The 23,221-nt window shown below is 52.1% G+C and overlaps 1 protein-coding gene across 1 annotated transcript; it reads left to right on the top strand.

Moving 5' to 3' along the window:
• The first annotated feature begins 9,359 nt into the window (after positions 1-9,359).
• Positions 9,360-16,248, top strand: HOXC13 (homeobox C13). Its single transcript, XM_035002009.1, has 2 exons — positions 9,360-10,092; positions 15,992-16,248. Exons 1-2 carry the CDS (start codon positions 9,360-9,362, stop codon positions 16,246-16,248), a joined length of 990 nt encoding a protein of 329 aa, XP_034857900.1.
• Positions 16,249-23,221: the final 6,973 nt, after the last annotated feature.

Below are 23,221 nucleotides of genomic sequence, written 5' to 3'. Positions count from 1 at the left end.
AGCACGGAGCTGGGCTCTAATGGCTGCACCCAGAGAGCCACAGTACCCTGAGACCAAGGGAGCAGTTACTGTGGGGAAAGGGGGGTTGGGATGGGGCTTTCTTCTTCCCTGGATAAACCACATTTGGGAGACTTTCTTCAAGGGTGGGGCAAAGTTTTGACCGTTGTGAGCCCACTTTTCTTACTGGCAATGTTTGAAGAGAGAAATTCACCACTGTTTATGATCCTGTCCCTACTATTTAAAGTACAAAGTATTCTAAAGAAAAGATTTGATATAGGAAATCTGTAGACCCACAGTGCCCCAGATTTAGAAGTACATTTGAAGCATGCCCAACTGGGTTGTCGTCCTGGATTTCGACACAAAACAGGACATGCAACATGCAGCAAGTGACAACAAATACATAGTCACACCGAAATTAATACTGAGATTTCTATCATGCGAACAATTTGCTTTTTCTCCTTTACCCTTATGCCAGCTAAGATTTAGACAGCTTTGCAGAAGTCCCTTGTCATGGCTTCTCTGCCTCTGCCCACCCGTCCTTCCCACCCACTTCCCCCCACTTTTTTTCTTTTTTTGAGCCAAGAATTCTCTCACAAATTTTCTTAGTAGGTGCATGATTTTTTTTAACCACTTCCCTATCCCAAGACTGGAGATCAGGAACAGAAAATAGTTTTGTTTTGTTTTTCCCTTTCCTTTTGCATTTGGGAGGTGCCCTTTTCCCCAGGAACAAACGGACAGGGAGTGAGAAGGAAGGGAAAGCTGGGTGATTCTTGGTCTTGGCAGTGGTGGTTGTCAACAAAAATTTGCAATCGAGATGCGACCCTGTAGCTAAGCAGAGGAGTCCCCGGAAGCACAGGGACCTGACTCCCAAACCCCCGCCGAGGCTCCCAGTAGCACAGCCTAGCATGCCTGGGCAGTCGGGTAAACCCCCCGCCTCTCCCCACCCGCAGAGCTCCCAGGGACCTCGTAGGTCTGCTCTACCCCACAAATGAATGTACCCACCTGTGCGCTCGGCTACCGGTACCCACCGAGCGCACACAAGCGCATCCGTCCGGATCCCGGGGGCGATCGCTCCTGGCTGGCCGGCTCGGGCCCGGCCGCGGCGGGGAGCGGAGCGGGCGCCTCCCGATGCGGGCACTTATCCCGCTGTCCTCCCCTGTCGGCCCTTTATTGTCCGGTGTGGAAGCGGCTTTCGCCCAGCTTAAGCTCGGTCGGAATTAGTGAAATCAAATACTCAATAATTACTACATGTAAAACAACAACAATCCCCACATCAGCCTATTAAAATAAACGAAGGACCTCTCCAAGTCTTGGGCGCAATCCAGACAGAAAAGGGAAAGGAGTCAGAGGCTGGCGCCGAGTTCCCGGCGTAGGCAGGCGGCGGCGACCGCTCCGGCTTTGGGGGGACCCTGCATCCAGGCTCCGGAAATGAGCCGAATCTCCTAAAGTCCGTGCCCGGAAAAAAAAAAAATTGCGCTGAAAGAACAGTGTCAGCTCCAGGATTCCGCCAAGTTTGGCCAGAGGGCAGCTTGGTTTCCCCGCAGGCGCGTGATTCCGCTAAGCGATAGGGGTGGGTGGGTGGGGATCTGAGAATTACCCAGTGCAGAGTTGCTCCTGCATATCCTCAGACCTCTTAAAACTAAAATTGTAACAAGCATTTCTGCCTTACCTATGCTTGAATACCATGACCACGACACAGAGAAAACACCGGTGAGGTGAATTAATGAACACGTGTGTACCAACGTGTATCTTCGTCCACAAAACGGTAGGTCCACCCGTCCCCCCACACACATGCCGGCGTGGGCATAAAGACAATGAAAGGGTTTATATTTTAAAAATTAAACATGACTGTGTTTCATATTCAAGGGAAATATTTTTGAAGTTTTTACGAAGATTACCTCATTATCTGCATACGGGTATCTGAGGGTGCATATCTTGTGTTAATATTTATATAAAGTTCCCCTAACAACCAGCAAAGCATATATTATGTACTTACTTGTCTAGAGATGACAGGTTCTATAACAGATGAAAGAGAAATAAATCTGTATTACTTCTTTAGAGGGAAATTCATTAATAAGCCAAGCACTGAAAAGAGAGTTACAAGTATTTTGAATCACAATGCAGATTCTGGTGGAAAAGGATTTTCTTAAGGCTTCAGAGTAGGCAAGGAATTGCACAAGGTTCCTCCTCCCCATGCCGTAAGAGTAGCATGTCTGCAAAACTTGAGGATGGTCTTTTCTCACATCCGTTTGTTTATAGTGGCTTAGTGGAAGGAGAGAAGGTCACCTCTGGAGACAGCTGGAATTGGTGGGTTCGCAGAATCTCCCCAAGCTCCCATCCTAAAAGTATTTCCTTTCCTTTCACCCCTACCCATTCCATCAGCCTGCCCCAACCAGCACCCCTGCATGACCAACCGGTAAATGTCTCCAAGCTGTACGAGCACAATGCACACCCATCGCAACACGTGTTCCTCAGCATGGGCACTAACTCTCCAGGAGTGTCCCGGAGCCAGGACTCAGCAATTATGCTCCTTAGAAATGCAGAAGTCCATCAAGTGTGAGGAGCCTGGCTGTGGGTGAGAGCCCTCTGTTCCCCTCCTCTCCCCCCCAAAAAACCTCCCCCTTTTAGGAAGCCCTTCAGAAACAGACAAATAAAATCTTGTTATTTTATTCAAGGCATAGAGACCGTTTATGCCTTGAAAGATATTTCTTCTTATCTGAGGTCAATTTTCTCTGGCTGTGCAAGTGAGTGCGGTAATCTTTGGGAAGAGAAAAAAATGGATGTCCCCTCCCCCTTTCTAGTTATTCAGATTTCATCCACTTTGCTGCATGTACAAGGCAACACCACAACTGAGAGAAAAAAGTGCTCCTAAACACTCCCTAGAGAATGGGAATTTGGGTGAGAGGGAGGAGGCAGTGAGGGAAGAAAAGTCTCATACCGTCTCCCCAAGGGTATCATAGGGATAGTTTCCCACCAGTCACTAAAACTGCACCAAATTATATCTTTTAAGGAAGACTGAGTTAATTACCACCTGTTGGAATCTTGTTCCAAAGTACCGCAACAAACTCCCTCCTGCCTTTCTGCTCCACAGATCCCAAGCCTGGTTGGCTATTTTAACAGAGGTGTTTATTTGCATCCCCCCCAAATTTAGTTGAGTCTTGGGTCTTCACTTCCCTTTTTGGAGATGGGGAAATTAAATTTTCTTTCTTTTGATAAAGCATCTTCTGGAGGTCCTTCAGTTGCTTGTGTCCTGCTTGATTATTTTCAAATTAGAATGATTAGACTGTATCTTCTTCTGTGACTTCTGAGGGTATCTGGTCATGTGGAGAACTAAGCTGTGTGATTTCCCCCCCTTCCTCATGATGAAATGTACATATATACTCCACCATCTGCCTCTTAGGGGTTCCACCAAATTCCAGTTCCCAGCATCACGGTGGCATTAAGGAGGTCTCTCACCTAGTTAGAAATGAAACCTCTAGCCCTTCAACTCTTTTATATTTAGTCATTCTTTGGGACGGTTAAACAGTCCTCTTTGATACAGAAGAATGATGTATTTGGGGTCCACAACCCCTCCTTTTCCTAAGAAAAACGTTATTCTCCATATCTTCTTTTAAAGTAACTAGAAATCTGAAAGAGAGAGAGATTGGTCAGCCTCCTTCCTAGGAGCCCCAAATCTAAACTTTAAAAGATGGAGGAAAAGATCAAAAGTGATAAATGCCTTTTCCAAGCATTCAGTTTGTTGGCTTTCTGACCAAAAGGGGCCTTTGTTAGATCTCTGCAAGAAAGCCAAACCCAGCTCCCAGCAAACACTCCTCCACCTCTTCCCCACCCCCCTCACTCCCTTGTCTAACTTGAAAATGAACTTGGACTTCCCTCTCAGACAGGCCCTAAAGCCAGGAGAGATTTTATTTGTCTGTTTCTGAAGGGCTTCCTAAAAGGGGGAGGGTTTTTTTGGGGGGGAGGAGGGGAACAGAGGGCTCTCACCCACAGCAGAAGATGGGGTAGGGGTAGGGGGGCTCAGGGAGGCAAGAAAGGGGAGGAGGTACTTGTTAATTTCTAAACTCCATGTTAATTCTCCGAATTTTCTTTTGTCACTGGAGGGTGAGGAAAGAGCAAGTAACAGGCTGAGATGTTGCCAAGAGAGACAAGAGAGTAAGAGGGATGAGATTAGAAAAAGGATGGCGCTGGGGAAGGAGAAGCTGAAGAGGCCGGGAAGGGGTTCTGTCAGGAGGTTGACCAGGCTGGGAGGGTGGGGCCAGAAAGCAGTGGAAGAAAGAGGGCTGGGGTAAGGACCCCAGAAACCACTGGAGGAGACTTCCTGAGAATTCTCCATGGCAGGGGCTGATTTCCCCGCCAACCCAGTGCACCACCAGGCAGGGTCTGAGATTGTGGGCAGGCTGGTGGAGAATCCAGGAAAAGATTGGTGCTAACAGCCTGAACCTGAACCCCTGTGTGGATCCCTGCAGAACTAGAGAGGAAAGTTTGATGTGGTGCCCCAGGCTCTGGGCCAGCACCACAAGTCCTAGTTGGCAGCAGAAGGGAATGGATTTCTCTGATGTCTAAAAGAGGGAAGTGAATGGGGTCTGGAGGAAGACGAGTTTGGGTTTGAGAGTGGAAAACTCTGAAACTAGGAACAAAGTGATGCCTCAGCCATCCTGGTCCCATCTTCCCTCAAGCTGGGAGCCCAGGGAGGGAGAACAATAAAGGTAGAAGATGCCAGGATGGCAGCCACTGCCCAGGAGGTGAGTTCCCAAGCTGGCAGGAGAGGTCTGGGTGGCCCTTTTCTGATGCCAGGCAGTGGGGGTGGAGAAAATTAAGTAGAGCATGTTCCAGAAGGATCCAGGTGCCTGGGAGGTGGCATCTGTGTCTCCATACTCCTTGGGTCATCCCCAACCTTCCAGAGCCCAGAGACGGGGAGGGAAAGAGGAGAGGAGGAGACTGGGCTAGGCCAGGGAGCCCCAGGGTCAGTCACTTTTCTTTCCTTCTTCACCTATGTCACCTTGGCAACCCACCAAGAATTTGCCCTGAGTGTGTGGGAGGCTCTCTCACTCAGACACACTCTCAGGGGTGCCCTCCCTTAGGCCTTCCCTGAGCCCCCAAACCCTTCCTGTATGTGGCCTCTTAATCCAAAACATCCCTTTCTTTCCTGGATAGCTCAAGCCCTATGTCCTCCGTAATCCACAAATCTCCTTTTCCACTCTGCAGCCCGTGCCCTGGACAGGAAAGGGCCCCCCAAACTATGCCTGCCCACCAAGGCCCCAAGTCTGGGCCAGAATCCAGACCCCATGGTGGCGAGGCTCTTTGTTCTCCAACAGCCTCAACCCACCCCCTCCTTTTTTTTTAAACTGGAATTTCTCCCATAAAAAAGGGGGGGCCGGAGCTTGAGAGCTTCAAGCTTTTTTTTTTTTTTTTTTTTTTTTAAATCCTGGGGAATTTGAAGGAAACAGAAGAGATTGTGGGGAAAAGAAAGGGAAATCAACTGATGCTTAATTTCCAGAGAGAAGAATCTGGGACATACCAACTTCACTCCTCTCATCCTTCTCTCTAACCTGATGTTTAAGGTACCCCAGGCCCTCAAACGGGCTCATCAAGCTTGCACCCTTCTGCTGCAGACACTGCTAACTTACACCTCTGACTTTGTCTTTAATACAGTGGGTCAGGAATTCCACCCCTCCTGTTCAGAAAGGCTCAGACAGCTGCCTCTTCATTTTCTTAGTATTTTCCTGGGGCATGTGTAGGTAGATAGGATGGGTATGTAAATCAAGTGTGTATACAGAGAGATAAACGGACCAGCAGAGATCTTTACTTGCATATAGAGGATGTCAGCAGAGAGCTGGGTATCTTCATGAACACACTGGGTTGTGTCCACAGGGGCATGTGCTGGAATAGTGCATGCAGCCTGCACACGGTCCCAAGTCCACAGGCCAGGAGCGAACACACACACACACACACACACACACAGTGAGAACCCACGCTGAATATCTCCTTTGTATGTTGGACACTTAGAAAAGAAGAATTTCAGAGTTGAACTTAGCCTGGAACTCAGTCCCCAGAGGAAACTAAGGACAGAGCCCAGCCGTTCCAAGTGTCCCTTTGAGAAAGGAGCCCAGAGCAGAGCCCGGTCTTCCCCGATGGGGCTGAGGGGCTATTTTCCATTTTCCTTTGATATAATGAAATGCTGCGTCTTCACTCCCACACCAGCAGCTCAGCTAGAGACCGAGGAGTCACATTCCCTTTCCTTTCTCTTGACTTCCTCTAAACTTCCTCCGCAGTCAAGCTCCAGCGCCCCATCGGCGAAGCCGGCAGGCGAGGTGTGGCGTGCGGTGGGGGGCGAGCGCGGGCCACGGGTTTCAGCGGCTTTCTAGGGCGGGATGGTCTCGGAGATGTAATTACTACGTTTCCAGGGGTGCATATTCTCCTGGAGTGTTTAATTTGGTTTTATCTGTGTCTCAGCCAGATCCACATTTTTTCGGGGGAGGAGAGAGAAGCGACCCCAGGCTTAAAGTTAATTAACCAAGCAGGCTTTACTTTCCGCCGCCCGTGCGCCCGAAGGCTCTTGCACTGCCGCCTCCCTCCCCGCTCCCGGAGCGCCCCCGTCGCGGAGCCGATTTCAGGCGCGGAATGTCTTGGGGAGCCCAGCGAAAGAACCGGGAATCATTCAGAGTATGCGGTCACGTCTCCAGATGCTTTGAACTCCCTTAGCCCTGAACTTTCCCCTTCTCCAGCCTTCCCACACCCCCAAGTCTCTTGGAGGGCCTACATCTTCGCTGGCTGGTCTTCTTGATGGAGACTTTGGTTCTCTCTCTTCTCGTTGCTAAATTTTGGCCCCATCGTGCCCCTAATAAATGGAATTGTAAAATTGCCGGGTTAATTAAATCTATATCTCATTGCAATAGGAATAATGTCCTTACATAAACCTGGAAAAGAACATACTATTAATTTTATTTATTGCTGGGCCGCCCTGCACCCGGATCCTCCCCGCCGTTCTGCCCCCTACTCCCAAAGGCTGGGGGAAGCGTGTCTTTGGGTTCGGGTTCGCGGAAGACGCGTCTGGCGTTGGGCTAGAGCATTCCTGGATGGGGGAGGGAACCCCAGGAATGGGGTGGGCGGTTCAGGCCCTTTGTTTCCCGGCGGCCCCACAGAGCCCGGTCCACGTAGCCCTGGGTTCTCCACGCAGACCCAGCACTTCACAGTGGGAGAAGCCAGGGCTTCGGCACCCCCTCTACACCTGCGGCTGGAAAACCTCAGCCCTCCTCACTACCTACCCCACCAGCCAGGCAGCAGGCAGACGGGGGCCAAGGTCAACACGACCCAGTCTAGACTGGCCAGCCCCTGTTTGCTCCCCTTGTTCTACCTTGACCTTGGACTCTGAGGCAGGGAAGCCAGTTTCCTAGCCAAAAGCCAGCTCCCAGCAAGCCCCCACCTTCCCCGGGCTCATCTCTTCTCCCTCCACCACCATCATCGCCCTCAACACACTTTGAAGCTAAGCCAGCTTATGTTTTGTATTTTCTTCCTACTGCCAGCCCAGCCCAAAGCCTGCTTTCAGACTCTGAGGTGACCCTTCTGGATGAACATCACACTGATAAAGATTGCTCATTTTTTATCCTAACTCACTGACACCAGGGCGCTCTCCATCATCAAATACTACCTTCCCCATACAGAGAGAAGGGACGTGGCCATGGGGCCGCATCTCAGTACAGACTTGGCATTTGCTCTCAGGTTTGAGGGATCCAGTGGGTCTGGACTAGCCTGGGGCTACTGCATGGCCACCCCCTGTGAGCCGTCTGGACAGGAGCACCCAGCATTTAAAATCTGTGGCAGTGACAGGAAAGAGGGAGATGCTGCAGCCCCTCTCCCCCCCCCCTTTTTTTCTCTCTCTCTCTCTCTTTATTACCTCACTGGGCATAGGAAACCCAAGTCTGGAGACTGGTAAGGAAGAGGGGGACTTTTTCAAAAATCAGTAAATTGGTGTTAATTTTCTCTTTGACATATGGGGCAATTTTAAAGCATGCAGACACTCCACACTAAAAGGGAGTGACCCCAAGAAAGCCGTGGAAGCCTAAGTTAGAGAACTGTGTTGATCCTGGCTCTGCCCCTGGGCCCTCTTAGGCCGGCTCAGCCCAGGCTGCAGAGGGCCGAGGCGGCCCACCAGGCTTAGGTCGGTCCTTCTGGGGTCTTACAGAGTTGTGCCTGGGAAAGGTCCCTCCAAAGGGGCAGATCGGCCGACTCTCGTTCCACGTTTCCTTTTGTACACCGATCTGAGAGCGCTTGCTCTTGTTCACATCAAGGGCTCTTTAGCTTTCCTAGACCGAATTCTTCCCCCACCTCCTGCCCTTTTCTTTGCAAATCTCACTCTGAGGCTTTTCATTTCTATTGCACATTGAAAGATCAGTCTATCCTATTGCCCTCATTTCCCTCCTTTTACTCTTTCTCCATTTTCATCACTCCACCCCTTCCGTGTAGTGATGTGTGTGTGTGTGTGTGTGTGTGTGTCTTTTGGGGCTATCACATCCTCTCAGCCCTCTCTGCTCTGCGGTGGAGGTGGAGGAGCCGAAAGGGTCCCTCTCAGACAACTGGGGCTTTGGAGAAAGTGGCTGAAAGTCGGAAATGGAAATGCAATCCCGGCATCAAAGTCTCTCGGTGCGCGGCTTCGGGTTCTTTCCATCCGCGAGTTCTAGGGGATTAGGCCAGGGCCAGAACCAGGGCTCCCCACGCCTTGCCCGCACGCTTCCGCCTGCTTTCTAGTTTATTTATTTTAAAAAATCCAGTTTCTCCCCCACCCTTGGCCCCAACCCCAATCCAGTCACAGCGATCGTTTTTTGGCTAAGGATCAGTCTCCCCCTTAGCCAATCTAAACCTAAACCTAGAGGGAGGCGCCCAGGAACAGTCCTAGTCTCTCCAGACCCCTTTGCGTCGGCCAAATTCAGCCTCCCCCTCCTCCCTCTCCCTCCCTCGGGGCTGCCAGGGGGGCGTTGCCCTGTTCCTTTAAATCTCCCAGCTCCCTCCTCTTCGCCCCTCCTGAGAGCCAATCATCAGAGACCTGTTTCCTTTTGCCCCACCCCACCGCAAGGGGTGGGAACCCCAGGAGACCGGGCCCCAGAATCACGTGCGTTGGCAGCGTCACGTGGGCGCGGGAGGGGTGCCGAGGGGAGCCGGGCGGGAGACGCCGGATTTCTTAATGAAGTGTCCCCGCATGCGTAGAGGGTATGTAGGGAGGGCGGTGGAAGCACCAGGAGGAGGAGGGGAGGAGAGAAGAGGGAAGGGAGGAGGGATGGGGGAGGGGAAAAGGGAGCGAGGTGTCTCCCTAGCTCGCTGCCTCTGGCAAGTGGAGTTTTTAAAAAGCTCGAGCAGATCATGTCATGACGACTTCGCTGCTCTTGCATCCGCGCTGGCCGGAGAGCCTTATGTACGTCTATGAGGACAGCGCGGCGGAGAGCGGCAGCGGAGGCGGCGGCGGGGGAGGCGGCGGCGCGGGCGGCGCGGGGGGCGGCTGCAGCGGAGCGAGCCCCGGCAAAGCCCCCAGCATGGACGGGCTGGGCAGCAGCTGCCCGGCCAGCCACTGCCGCGACCTGCTTCCACACCCCGTGCTGGGCCGCCCGCCGGCTCCCCTGGGCGCCCCACAGGGCGCCGTCTACACGGACATCCCGGCCCCGGAGGCGGCGCGGCAGTGCGCCCCGCCGCCGGCGCCCCCCACCTCGTCCAGCGCCACCCTGGGCTACGGCTACCCGTTCGGTGGCAGCTACTACGGCTGCCGCCTGTCGCACAACGTGAACCTGCAGCAAAAGCCTTGCGCCTACCACCCGGGCGATAAATACCCGGAGCCGTCGGGCGCCCTGCCCGGTGACGACCTGTCCTCCAGGGCCAAGGAGTTCGCCTTCTACCCCAGCTTCGCCAGCTCGTACCAGGCGATGCCCGGCTACCTGGACGTGTCGGTGGTGCCTGGGATCAGCGGGCACCCGGAGCCGCGTCACGACGCGCTCATCCCCGTCGAAGGCTACCAGCATTGGGCTCTCTCCAACGGCTGGGACAGTCAGGTGTATTGCTCCAAGGAGCAGTCGCAGTCCGCCCACCTCTGGAAGTCTCCCTTTCCAGGTAAGGAAGGGGCCCGAGTGCCGCCGCCGCCGCCGCCGCCGCCGCCGCAGCCAGGGACCCCTCCCCGCCCTGCCTGCCCCGGGGCTCCGCGCCTCAGCCACCCCCGCCGTCTGGCCCCGGCGCGCCGGCTCTGCTGGGCTGCCGATGGAGCCTGCCGGGCGAGCTGCGCTGAGGAATGCGCTGGGGAAGAAATCTGCTCCGACACGTTCCCCGGAGCTGCCCGGCCGAGAGTGAAGCAATCACAGGCGCCCGAGCGCCGGGCCGCCCGCTCGGCTCGAGTCGGGAGCTCGCCTCCTCCTCCCCCAGCCCGCTCCAGTCTCACGCGCGGCTCTTGGCCCCCCGAAGCCCGCTTCCAGCCAGGAATGGGGGTGGGGTGGGCCTTGGGTGCCTTGGAATCCGAAACCACCAGGACAAAACCCTCAACCCCCCCGGATAACTGAGGAAAAAAATAAGAACTATCTTGCCTGAATTTTCAAGACCGTTCAAGCACTAGATAGGTTTTTATGTTTGTTTTTGTTTTTTGAATAGGGGTCTAATTTGCCGGGTCCAAAGAAATGCAGAATATTTTCTTTTCTTGATTTATTTTAAGAATTCGGCCATGAATTTCCCGATCGTTAAAGGAGCAGAACTAAAAATCTCTGGAGAGGATGTGGCGAGAAGGGAGTTTGCATCCCTCTCCTGGGATATAAAATTTTCTTTCCCTCTCTGGTATCCTGAGCTCAAATCCTGTGGGTGTTCCCACTGCCAACTCCCCCAGATGTCGGGGAGAAAGAGAGTTTTCTATGCCTCAAACACAGAAAAAGGGGAATGAGGATGGGAAGTGAGGGACTGAAGACCTGTTTTGGATACATCTGGGATCCAGGCCCAGGCTAGGGACCCCTAAGTCTTTGCCTGTGTATGGGGGGGGGCAGAATTCACCGATGTCCTTTTCCAATTGAGGCTATTTCTGAACCAGAGGGGATCCTGAAATCCCCATCATTCCCCATGGGAGAAAGATCAGTCCTAGGTTTGTCAAAATCACATCAGGAGCTTTGGATTCAGCACAGCGCTGAGAAATTATGAATCCAAAGCCTGAGTCTGCTCTGGCTGTAAGCAGACCTCGGTGGGAGAGGGCTGACTGGCTCCATTCTAATGCCTACAGGAATGGGGGGGGGCATGGAAGCCACAGATGTCTCCCCATACTATCCAGAGGGCCCCCCCGCTCTACATGTGAGCCCAGGGACATTTTCACTGGGAATTAGAGATCTGAAGACCTCCTAAGGGTGGGCCTGAAATTCCTCTGCATCCGGGATTGGGGCAAGGGCAGATGGTGAAAAAAAAATCACTGAATGATGTTAGAAAGTGTAGAAGATAACATTCTTGCAAATATGAGATTACTTAGTATAACACAACTAAATCTCCGGGTGGGACCCACACTAGACACCCCATTTCTGGCTGCCAGAAGATTCCAGGATGATAGAATTATAGTACATGGTATCATGTATTACCTGTTCTGAATTGGCAATAATATTTTTATGTAATATAATTTATGTTATCAACTACCTAATATGAAACAGGTGATAATACATTTCTAGCAGATATGTAAGTATACAGTAATGTTCTATAGACAGATGGCTCTTTAATTCACCATCTCATCCAAACGGAAAACTCCTTAGGAGACAGGGGTCCAGCAGGAATTCCTGGAACAGGGGGAGCTGGTAGGCCATGCTAAGGGGCCGAAAGGAAGGGGAGCAGATGCCCACCTCACCCACTGTGGGCAGAGACATGGGTCTAGAGCAATGGGCAATGGGTTTAGTGTGGAGAGGTGAAGAGAAGGAGCTGCTTTGGCATCCCTGTGAATGCATGTAGAGTGAGGTGGCAGTGAAGGATTGGAGAGAAGCTCAGAAATATCTGAGCAAAATGAACATCTTAAAGATTCCCAGAAAAAAAAAAAACCTGGTAAAAATAAACACTTTTTGATCATAGCCTCCTAGAGAAAAATATCTTTGAAATAAAAAAAAATACAGCCCAATTGAGGTTTAATACACTTGCAAATTATGGCATGGAAATGGATATAAAACCCACTATGTCTCAGCAGCGATATGCTCACACACTCCCCGTGTGGAAACAGAATCAGGCTGGTATATCTCAGTGAGTGCAGATGTCCAGGCAAAAAGCAGATGAAAAAGAAATTATCTTCAGACACCCTGCATCTTTCTACCCACACAGAGATCTTTTAGAAGTAGTGAGATTTCCAGATAACTCTGTCTATGCACTTGTGGTTTGTTCGGCAGCATCTGGGCATAAACACTACTGTCTCTCTTTAGCGCCTCTGGCTCTGAGAAACCTCGCTATGGCGGTCTGGGCTGGTGTGGGCTATGGAGGCAATTGTTCAGAAAGATCCAGATAATTAGGGCCAAGATGTGTTGTGGCTTCTTCCCCCAATTATACAGACCCTTGTTTCATTGCTCCTTTTTTTTTTCCTTCCTATGATGAGTGTAGGCACTTTTTTTTTTTATATACAGAGAGACAAAAATTCTAAGAGAGAATCAGTAGAAATTCTAAGAATCAGAGCATGGGGGTGGGGGGGTGGGCAGGGAGAGACAGAGTCAGGATTGGGGGAGAGCAATAGAATGAAATAGTGGGTTCTTTGGGCCATACTGGAAGTCCCTACTGACAAGCCTTTGGATTATGGTTGAGAAGAGCAGCTAGGATTTCTAGCTGGACAAAGTCCTCTTCAGAATGCAGAGCCCTGTTGTAGGAGTGGGTGGTCAAGAGCAAGTGGGCAGTGGGAACCTGTGCACAGGACCCCAAGAGAAGGCTACAGCTGATCATTGATCTGTTTTTTCTTCACTTCTCAAAGGTGTCTATTAGGTCCCCAGGTATGAAGTGGTTTGTGTGTGTATGTGCTCTGGAGGGATGTTGGGGAAGGCTTGATTGTAAAATTAATAACTAAGTCCCCTACTTACTTTAGGCAGTATAGACACAACTCGAGGTCTGAGCTTCCAGATGTTTCTGTATCTGTAGATCCCAATTCCTTTTCAGGCAAGACAGCAGACAGTGAGAGGGGGCTTTTTTGAGAAGGCAAGACTAAAGGTATTTTCCCAAGGGGCCAAAACAACCAACATTTTGGTCAGATCCATTAAAAACTTTGGCAAATCAATCCTTGGCATCCTATAGAGAAAAATAGCCAGTTTAGACCAGGTATCTGCTTTTTAAAACCAATTTTTAAAAATATTTTTATTTATTTATTTGAGAGAGAGAATGAGAGAGAGAGAGCATGAGAGGGGGGAGGGTCAGAGGGAGAAGCAGACTCCCTGCCGAGCAGGGAGCCCAATGTGGGACTCGATCCCGGGACTCCAGGATCATGACCTGAGTCGAAGGCAGTCGCTTAACCAACTGAGCCACCCAGGCGTCCCTTAAAACCAATTTTTAAGGATTGTGTTGATTAAACCTCATCGGAAATTTAGAGTTGGTGTTTAGAGGATCCAAAATTGGGTAGGTAACTGTGAGCATTTCCAGAAAGTGAAATAAAAAGTCGGACAATTAGCTGGTTAATTCAGGAACCAAAACCCACTTTATCTCATTTTGCTCTCCAAGGAAAAGGAGGGATTTTGTACCAGATAGCCTATTTCCATTTTAGAACTTACTGTCTCATTATGTTGAGTCAGAAAAATCTTGGTTTAAAATCTGGCTCTGCCACTTAAGTTATTTTACCCACTCTGAGCTTCAGATTCCTCATCTTGTAAATTGGGTTTAATAAAATAAGCCTGAAAAAATGTTCTGAGGATTTAAATTAAAAACAAAACAAAACAAAACAACAAAACACCAAAAACCTCATGGTATCACTACTTACCCTCTTTGTTTTACTCTTGTCCCGGAATCATCAATCTCCTGAATCAGAGCTATGTCTGTAAGAGTAAAACAAAGTTGAGAACTGAGAGATTTTTTAAAAATTATCTTGTACAAAAAATTCTTTTTACCCTAAAGGATCTTCTCTGTTAAAGTGAAGCTGTTTTGTTTTTCAGATTAAAAAAAAAAAAAAAAACCTTGACCTATTCCTACACAGGCAGAGAAAAGTGACAAGTCCAACAATTTTCCTAAGAAATTGTCATCATGAAGACAGCCAAACCAGGCCATTGGGACCCCCTCTTTCACATATTCTTCCTGAGCACTTTATTTCCTACTGGCATTTGATTGTGACCTCTTCTCTTTCCGGCCTGTATAGACAAGTATTCCTGGGTGAGAGCAGACCCAGTGGGAATGGTGTAGGGAAGGTGTTTTATGAGGGTGGGGTGAGAACAAGCATTTCAGGAAGAGCTTTATGTCTGTGTTCTGGACTGCCTCTCTACTTCCAAAGGGCAGTAAGAATGAAGGGGGAACCCCAGATATTCAGTCCTCATCATTAGCTTCTGCCTGAAGAAGTCTAACAATTACATTTTTAAAAATTGAGGGGTGAATTATTCAGATGATCTCCCTAATACCCCACTTTCCCCCTTGAAAGTGTTGCAATGATCTTTTTATTAACAGAGGTGAGGGTGGAATGGAAGGGGGGATATAAGTGACATATATTGTTCTTAGTTCCTGTGAAATTTACAGACTTAAAGAAATTTACCTAGTAGTGGTTGGAATAACAAGGTATTTAGGGTGGCTAGGGTTCCTGTATGTGATGGAGACAGTTTCTCTCAGCTTTGGAGGAATGGAGAGGAGAGGGGGTTGGAGCAGAATTTGCTCTCTTTTGGTGAGAGGACACTTGGGGTGGGGGGCAAGGAGAGGCACTGAATTCTTTTTGTAGAAGACTTATGTCAACAGCTGGTTTTAACCCAAGAAGGGCTCTCCTAGTGCCTCCTTTGGTGGGCAGACCCTGGGGCATGGACTCCACCTCCAGGGGCCTGATTCCCTACATCTCCCATCCAGGACCTCTTAACTTGGATGCTGTTAAGTGGCTCACAACATTGGACATCTAGAGCGATTGGCTCCCCAGCAGGCTGGCTTCACCTGGACGCTTTTCTTCTCTATCTGTTGGTACAGGTCTCAGATTCCTAGGGCAGAGACAGTGACCAAAGGCATGAGGCCCCACTCAGTGGTTGGTTCCCACTGAAGCTCTCTCCTTCCTGCCATTCCCTCCCTCAAACTGACAACAGAATGCCTTCCCCTGATAATGGGGCACAGTTTATGCTAATGGATGCCCAAGTGATCTAACTGCAGGAAGGAAGAATTTTCCTGAATACTTGCAATCCTCTAGGCCCTCAGACCAGGGTGAAATTTGCAGGGACCCTTTTAAGGGTATGGGATTTTAATAACAAATGCTGTGCAGAGCTGTATTGGAGCCTGAGGCAAAAGGAAAAATCAGTACTATTGGTCCCATGTTTATTTTTAAATTTGTTATTCTGTTTATCATGGGGGTTTTTTGCATTCATTTCGATTTTTTAAACATTGCATTAAAATATTACTTACCTCGATTCCCTAGTTTTTGGCTCCCCCCTCTTTAAAAGTTTTCACCAGGGGCGCCTGGGTGGCTCAGTCTTTAAGCGTCTGCCTTCGGCTCAGGTCGTGATCTCAGGGTCCTGGGATCGAGCCCCGCATCGGGCTCCCTGCTCAGCGGGGAGTCTGCTTCTCCCTCTCCCACTCCCCCTGCTTGTGTTCCCTCTCTCGCTGTGTCTCTCTCTGTTAAATAAATAAATAAAATCTTAAAAAAAAAAAAAGTTTTCACCAGAGGCAACACATCAGTGGCCTCATCTTAGTCGTGGCCTTGCTAATAACAGGCGCAAAGAATTAGGGGGCAATTCGTCTGTCCCCTTCGAGTCCCTGCCGGCACCTTGAGCCTACTTAGTGGTGCAGCCTGGGGCGCACAGCCCGGTTGGCCCAGGGTCCAGGCACACGACTCACTTCCTGCCGCCCGGCTTCTTTCTGCCCCCAGACGTGGTTCCCCTGCAGCCCGAGGTGAGCAGCTACCGGCGCGGGCGCAAGAAACGCGTGCCCTACACCAAGGTGCAGCTGAAGGAGCTAGAGAAGGAGTACGCTGCCAGCAAGTTCATCACCAAAGAGAAGCGCCGGCGCATCTCTGCCACCACGAACCTCTCCGAGCGCCAGGTCACCATCTGGTTCCAGAACCGACGGGTCAAAGAGAAGAAGGTGGTCAGCAAATCAAAAGCGCCTCATCTCCACTCCACCTGACCGCCCATCCGGCCACCCGCCCCGTCTATTTATGTCGCCGCTTTGTACCATTACCGAACCCAACGAAGGACGCTTCGCCTGGTGCAGACGAATATTTAATGTTAACAAGCAAGAGTGACTGCGCCGCTGGAGGCAGAGAGGATCAGAGGGCGCGCTCTGCGGCCCCCTACTCCCCACCCCATCCTCAACTCCCACCCCTGTGCAGATGGGACCTACCAGGCCTCAGCAGCTTTGGAGGTGGGTCTGGGTGGGCTGTGGGAGGAAGGCCGACGGCCTCCACTCCCTTTTGCCTTCATTCTTCACCTTGCTAGAAAGCTGAGAGGCAGGGGGCGAAGAGCCCCATCATTCCAACCAAAGCAGGGTTGGGGAGCCCCACATGACCCCATTCTTGCCTCATCCTTTGCCCAGGCAGGTTGATGACCCTCCTGAGGGTGGGGCCTCGGTGCAGGACCTGGTGAGCTCACACTATCCTTCCAGTTCCTCCTCCTGTTCCCTGTCCCTCCCGCACTCCTTAGTTAGGCAAGATTTCCCAGGTAAGGTTTTCTGTGCATATTTTAAAAGTCGCGTTAATATTAATGATAATTGTTAGGGATCTGGCATCGTGATTGGAGTACAGACAGCGCATAGGTTTTCTTTCTTTCCTGTTTCAACAAAAGCTGGAATTGGTGGAGGAGCTGCCTACCCCCACCTCAACCAGGAAACTGAATTTCTCCGGAGCCGACTTTGCCCCCACTGCCTCCTCTGTTCTGCTCTCTCAGTCAACATGCAGAAATCCAAGGAGGATGGAAACTCCAACCACACTGCCAAATATGTCTCTCTCTCTCTCTCTCTCTCTCTCTCCCCCCTCTCTCTCTCTTTCTCTCCCTCCCTCCCTCTCTCTACTGGGGATCAGGCCAGGCACAGAAGCAGAACATTTTTCTAAGAAAAGGACAAACTTCTCTTCCAAGGGGATGGAGAGTGGGTCCCCCAGCAGAGCCCCTCTCCAGTTGCTTCTCCATGGAGGCAGTCACTGAGGAGAGCGCCTCACACTTTCACTTTTACTGATTGTCCAGAGGGAAGCAGTTTTCTTCCAGGAGGCCGAAATAACCAGCCCCCAATTAACCAGCTAATGTAGACGCTGCCTAACTATCCCTCCTCAAAGGCCAACTTGCTGCTGAGGGGGGAGGTCCCTCACCTTCTCCCTTCCCACTGGTGCATTACAAAACAGTGTTCTTTTGAAATGTTCATCAGAAATAGGCTTTTTTAAAATGTTGTGTATCTGTATATAGTGTTGTGACGTCTGAATGACAATGTACTGAATGCAAAAAGAAAAAACACCCACAAATCTGTTTTTAAAATAAAATCTTTTTTTTTTTTTTGCCTTGATTTTATTACTCAGATTCCTTCTGCAGACCCTTCTGTCCACTGGCTCATCAGGGCCATCTTTGCTGCCCTGACAGCCAGAATGGGCAAGGGGAAGAGTGTAGACATCACCCGCCGCTGGGTAAATTTCCAACTCATATTCTGTTCCACTCAAGTTTTTAAAGTGAGTTATTTGGGTTGTTGATGTGATCTAGATAGGAGAAAACTCCTTCAGAAAAGAGGAGTGTACGTTGGGGAGAGAAGGATGAAATCAGCGACTGGGAAGGCCTGGAAGCAGGTGAGTGAGAAAAGTACATTGCCTGTCAATTTCAGTTATAATGGTTGGGCTCAGATCCGGATTTAGGAGCTGAGAAGGCGGCATGCGGCCCAAGCCAGAGCTGGATGCTGTGGTGGTAGTGGACGTGGTAGAAGCGGTGGGGGCCGTGGTGGGGAGCTAATCTTGGGCTCCTGGGGCCCTACTGCCCCCAGAGGGTCTGCAATCCCTCCAGCCAGTGCAGGGCTGGGGCTGGGAAGGGGTCTGCACAGCCTGTCCTGCTGGGGGGCAGCCGCAAGCTCAGCGCTCCTAGGCTGCTCTCTTTTCTTCCCCATCAATTTATGCAGGGATATCAGGCCGCTAGGACCCCTTCCCTTCCCCCGCCCCGTTCATAAGCCAACCCCACTTTTATTTTCCAGCATTCCTGGGGACCACAGACTTCTAGGCTGTCAGGAGCCGTGTAGACTCTGCTATTAATTTGTTTTCCCTGTCGCGTCCGTGGAGCCTATCTCCCTATCTGGTGGAGTTAATGAGATCGTTAAGTTGTCAGGTTAAGAGACTTTTAAAAAGCAATATAGCCTAAAACAATGTTATCTCAGATTAAATCTTTACTGCAGCAATTTTTATTTATATATAATATTTTTCCTCTTGTGAGACACAATGACTGGAGGCATTGGGTTGGAAATCAGAGCTCTCCGACCTCCCTTTGCCCGACGGTTGAATTTCTTACAATTTTATTTAAATAAACGTTTCTGGGGGTGAAACACACACACACACATGCGCACGTGCGCACACACACATGCACACACACACCATGGAGTCTGAGAGAGAGACAAAGAGCCTGAAGAATTCATCCTCCATAGACGCTCTGCTAGTGATGTGCCTGCCAGCTCCGGTCTACTCCATTTCAACTCTGGGTTAACTATCAAAGAATCACATGCTGGGAAGTGGGGTTCAGGGGGGCATAGGTGAACCTCCCAGGAATAAGGTTCATTCATAATTCCATCTTCCCTTGTCTTATCACCTGCCACTTTAACCTCTTCCCAAAACCCTGAGTCTCTCCTAGGATGGAAAGAGTTGAAAGTTAAATGTGTGTGTCCGAAAAAGGAACTGAGCAGACAAGAAGCCTGGGGCTCTCTTGATATGGGCCCCCATCCCTCTTGACTTGCGGGTACATTGGCTTTGTCCCATGACAGCTGTCGATACAGTGGAAGTTGGAGACTGTAGGGAAAGAGAAGTCTAGAGTTCTCCCAGGGATCTCTCTACTTCTGCACACAAACTCACAGAGAGTCTAATGAGGGAGTCTTCCCACACAGAGGGACCCTCCCTAAGGCCCCAGAAGGGGGCGATGGAAAAAAGGAGAAAGCTCATGCAGGCTCATTGGGGTTGCATTGGGACACCGAAAACCCAGGCAAAGACAGCAGTCCCTCTGAGTCCCTGGGAGCCCCGGTGTGCCAGGGGTGTTTGGGACCGTCTCTGACACTGGATTAAATATACCTGAACGGGTTTTGGAGGATTATCATGTCTGGATCAATTTTGGAGATGCCTCTCCCATAAGAGTAAGCAAGCGTGAGAATGGAAACTCCTATGTGAGACAGGTATTGTGTGAGTGTGTATTCTGGGGAGGCAAAGATGGGAATGATGCATTATTCTCTTCCTGACTGTGTGGGTCCTTTACCTTTCCTTCCTCCAAGAGCTGGCATTCTCTTTGGGGACTCTGTGGGACATTCCTGTGAAGGTGTGTGTGTGTGTGTGTGTGTGTGTAGAGAGAGAGAGAGAGAGAGAGCTTTTGACCAGTGGAGATGTTCCCATGTGTGTGCAAACATATAAGTAGGAATGTTGTCATCACGGAGTGTAGAGCATGTTTACTTTTCTTCACTCAAATCTGTAAGGAGCCTTTCTTTCCAAGGCCAATCTCCTAGTGCTGATGCGAGAGTGAGGTTCCACTCTATATGAGGGTGCAGGGGGATACGAGATGTGTGAAGGGCTGAGAGCACAGAGGCTGCCCCTGGAAACAGACAGTCTTTCTCCTCTGGGACTGGGGCTCCTATGATCTTTCTCATAATCCAGTGTCACTCCCCACTCCCCATGCCTCCCCCACCCCACTCCCCAGGCCAGGACTGAGGGGCCTGCCTGGGCTGGAGCCTCACAGGACTCTCCATCTAGAGGTCACTCTACCAAGCTGCCAGGGAAGGCTCAGATCCTTTCCTGGGCTTGGGGGGAAAAACCTTCCTCACCCACATTTTAGTCCCCAGACCCAGGGCCAGCAGAATGGACCTTTCAGCCTGTAGTCCCACAGCTAAGAACCCACCTAAGGGAGCAAGGCCAGCAGTTCTTGGGGAGATCCCTCCACGACTGTGTCCAAACCATCTGTTCCTGAGGCTGGTCCACAGGCAGCTGGATCAGCAGGCCAGTGTGGGTGTGAGGCAGGGGCCATCCCTGGGACATTCTCCATCTCTGGGAGGATTGGAGCTCAGAACCCTGCGGCAGGTCCCCCAAATCAAAAAGGAGCTCCCCACCCTAGGATCCACCTATGCCCCGACTTGGATGATGTCAGAAGCCCACCCCTCAAAAAACTCCAAGTGCTGGTTCAGACAGATGTGTATCCACACCTGCGCTGGTGGAAGATTGAGGGGCCCTGGGGAGCGAGGGGCTTCTGGGAGGAGGAGGGGGCCAGAGCCTTTTTGCAACCAACCAGGCTCTTCCTCTTTTAGCCTTGACCGTGAGTAGGTCTTTCTGACCTTGACATCACAGGGAGCACAGGAAAGGGGGCAGGGTGGAAAAGGCCTTGATCTTCCGGTGGCCAGAGAAGGGGAGGGCCGCTCGCCCCCTTGACGCGCCATCCCCCTTCCCGCCAGAGCCCGCCGCCTCTGTTTACACACAGAGGAGGTGTCGTCTCCAGTCTAGACAGGGGCGCTAATAACGCCCATAAAAGGCGGCCTCTCCAGAGATGTTCTGCAACTCGGCTCCCGCGCGCCTACCGCTGGCCGCTTCCTCCTCCTCCTCCGCCCCGCCCTCCTCGGATACCAAGGCTGGGCCTGCGGCGGCCCTGGGGAAGGGGCACCCACAAGGTTTCTAGAGGCTGAGAAACCCCGCCCCGCACCCTTCTGAACCTCTTCTGTCTCCAAAGGTAAGTAGACCCCCGCTCTTCCAGCCCAGCCTCGAGGTTAGCAGCACATCCTCCCACCCCCACCCGCCAGGCCGATGGCCCCCACCTCAGTCCACCCGCGCCCCCTCCCCGCCCCGGGACTGGGGGCTTGGATTTGGGAAGCTGTGGAGGCTGAGCCGAGTAGACCCCAAACAGATCTCAGCCTCTCCCCAGTGCTAGGCCTGGCCACAGGCCATGGTCACAGCGAGGCGCTGGCTGCGGGGCAGAGGGCACTCGGGTAGTCCTCACCCCATACCGAGCTTCGAAGTCTCGGAGACCAGGCCCCGGGCTCCCGGATCCAGGGCAGGCGGCTGTGGGTGTGGCGTTTGATGAGAGTGGGGTTTGTTGTTGTAGTTGTTGTTGTTTTACTCGGTCCCCACACCTTTCCTGACACTCAGTAATTCACTAGGCGGAGGAGATCCTCTGCTGGCGGAGGGGGAAAATGTCAGAGCCGGGAAACTTTAACTATTAGTGCGCTGAAAGGACAGAGAATATGGGGAAGAGGGCTCATTTAGGGATGCTCAGGTGAAAGGTGGAGAGATGGTCTCCCGGATGTTCCCGCCTGGGACCCCCCCTCCACCCCTTCCCATTTTCGGAGTGGCAATCAGGCTGGGGTCTTGTGGAGGGAGGGGGCCCAGGGATGCCGTAGAAGGGTTGGAGGAGGTAAGGACGCTGCTGACCCCAGGCCGCTGGTGTGAGCCTGAAAGCCTGACTGGGCCCCTCACCCCAGGTTCCTCTAACGCACCCCCCCCACTCCAGGCTGCAGATGCCTAGAAAGCAGCACCTGGAGAAGGGGTCTCCCACCCTTCCTCTTAAATCCTGGACACGCGGAGGGGGGGCTGGGAGCCAGGTGGACTCCAACCCCTGGAGGAGTTAGTGAAGGAAAGAAAAAGGAGACGGAGCCCCCCTACCTCCACCCCTCAGCCTTGTCTGAACCCAACAAAGAGGCTGTACCAAACCTGAGCTGCCTCAAAAGAACGAAATGGAGAGGTCTGAACGGTCGGGCGGGGACGCAGACCTTCCTCATCGGCCGCCCTTTATCTCCCCTCTCCACGCCCGCTCAGTTCCTACTCACATCCCATCCGCAGCCCAGGCCCTGCCTCATTTGCATACGCGGCAGAACCGCTTTCTGCAAACTAGGCAGTGACCTTGAACTGGGCCGCTGAGGCCTCGCGACTGACCGTGGAGAAGGCAGCACCGCGCGGAACAATTCTGACCTCGGGTCCGCGGGGGAACTGCTTCCCGCGGCTCGCAGCCCCTCCGCGGTGGCCCGAGCCCCCCGCAGCCGCCTTGCCCCTGCCACCGGAGCGGGCACGGCTGTTATAATTAACTCCTGCCGCCGGGCTCGGCGCGGCGGGGACTCGAGGCCCCGCGCAGAGCCCGCGAACTTGCGGGAGGGATGGAGGCACCGACAGAAGGCGCGGGAGAGGCGGCGGGGCAGCCAGCTGGTGGGTGCGCGGGAGCGAGGGCTGCCTCGGGTCTTCAAGGAAAGTCTTGGGCCGCATCCTAGCCTTCAGTTTTAATTAACCCCTGAGTTAATGAGCGCGGCATGGTTGAGCCAGGCCAGCTGCAGCAGGAGCCGGCGGCTCAGGGGCCAGCAGGCAGGCCGCCCCTTCCAACCGTGGGATTTGATGAATGTGCGGGAGAGTGGACGCACAGAGCCCTCAGCAGTTCCAGAGCCTGGGTCTGGCCAATTACAGTTCTGCGGATGGGCTGCGAAGTGCGGGTGGATAAAACTCGGCTAGCCGCGGCCGCCCAGCGCTTTGGGTTGCGAGTCCCCCCCCCCCCGTCCCCTCCCCGTAGCCCTAGCTGGTTCTTCGCAGGCGGCTCCCGCCGTGGCTGGATTTAAATTTGAAGCTTCGCACCCGAGCCTCCCGCCGGCCCCGGGGACCCAGGCTGGGCGCGGCGCTCTGGGGCGCGTTTGTGGGAGCCCGGGTTAAGGAAGGGGCTGAGCGGCGAGAGCGGTAAGGTGTGCCTTAAAGGTGGGCAGATCCGCGGGGGTGCACTTAGATTGCCTGGGTCCTCTCCGGGGTCCTGAAAATCCCTAGGCTCACAATGGGCCTCGAGGAGCAGGACACTGGGGATGAGAACGTAGCTGATGGTTCCCGGCAGCGCTCCCTGAGGGGAAATCAGGGTCAGCCGCACGCAACCAAGAGGGGTTCGTGCGTGTGCCATTGTCCACAGAGTGGAAACCTGGGGAAAATGCCCTT

The sequence above is a fragment of the Mirounga leonina genome, unplaced genomic scaffold, assembly GCF_011800145.1.
Source record: "Mirounga leonina isolate KUSES-001 unplaced genomic scaffold, KU_Mleo_1.0 Mir_126, whole genome shotgun sequence".
Taxonomy (NCBI): domain Eukaryota; kingdom Metazoa; phylum Chordata; class Mammalia; order Carnivora; family Phocidae; genus Mirounga; species Mirounga leonina.
The sequence above is the reverse complement of the archived record's forward strand: the minus strand, read 5'-3'. Positions and strand labels throughout refer to the sequence as shown.

Excerpts from the sequence above, each read along its gene's own strand:
- HOXC13 (XM_035002009.1), top strand. The coding sequence starts at position 9,360 with ATGACGACTTCGCTGCTCTTGCATCCGCGCTGGCCGGAGAGCCTTATG. Across the intron at positions 10,093-15,991 it reads CTGGAAGTCTCCCTTTCCAG|ACGTGGTTCCCCTGCAGCCC; the intron begins GTAAGGAAGGGG and ends TTCTGCCCCCAG.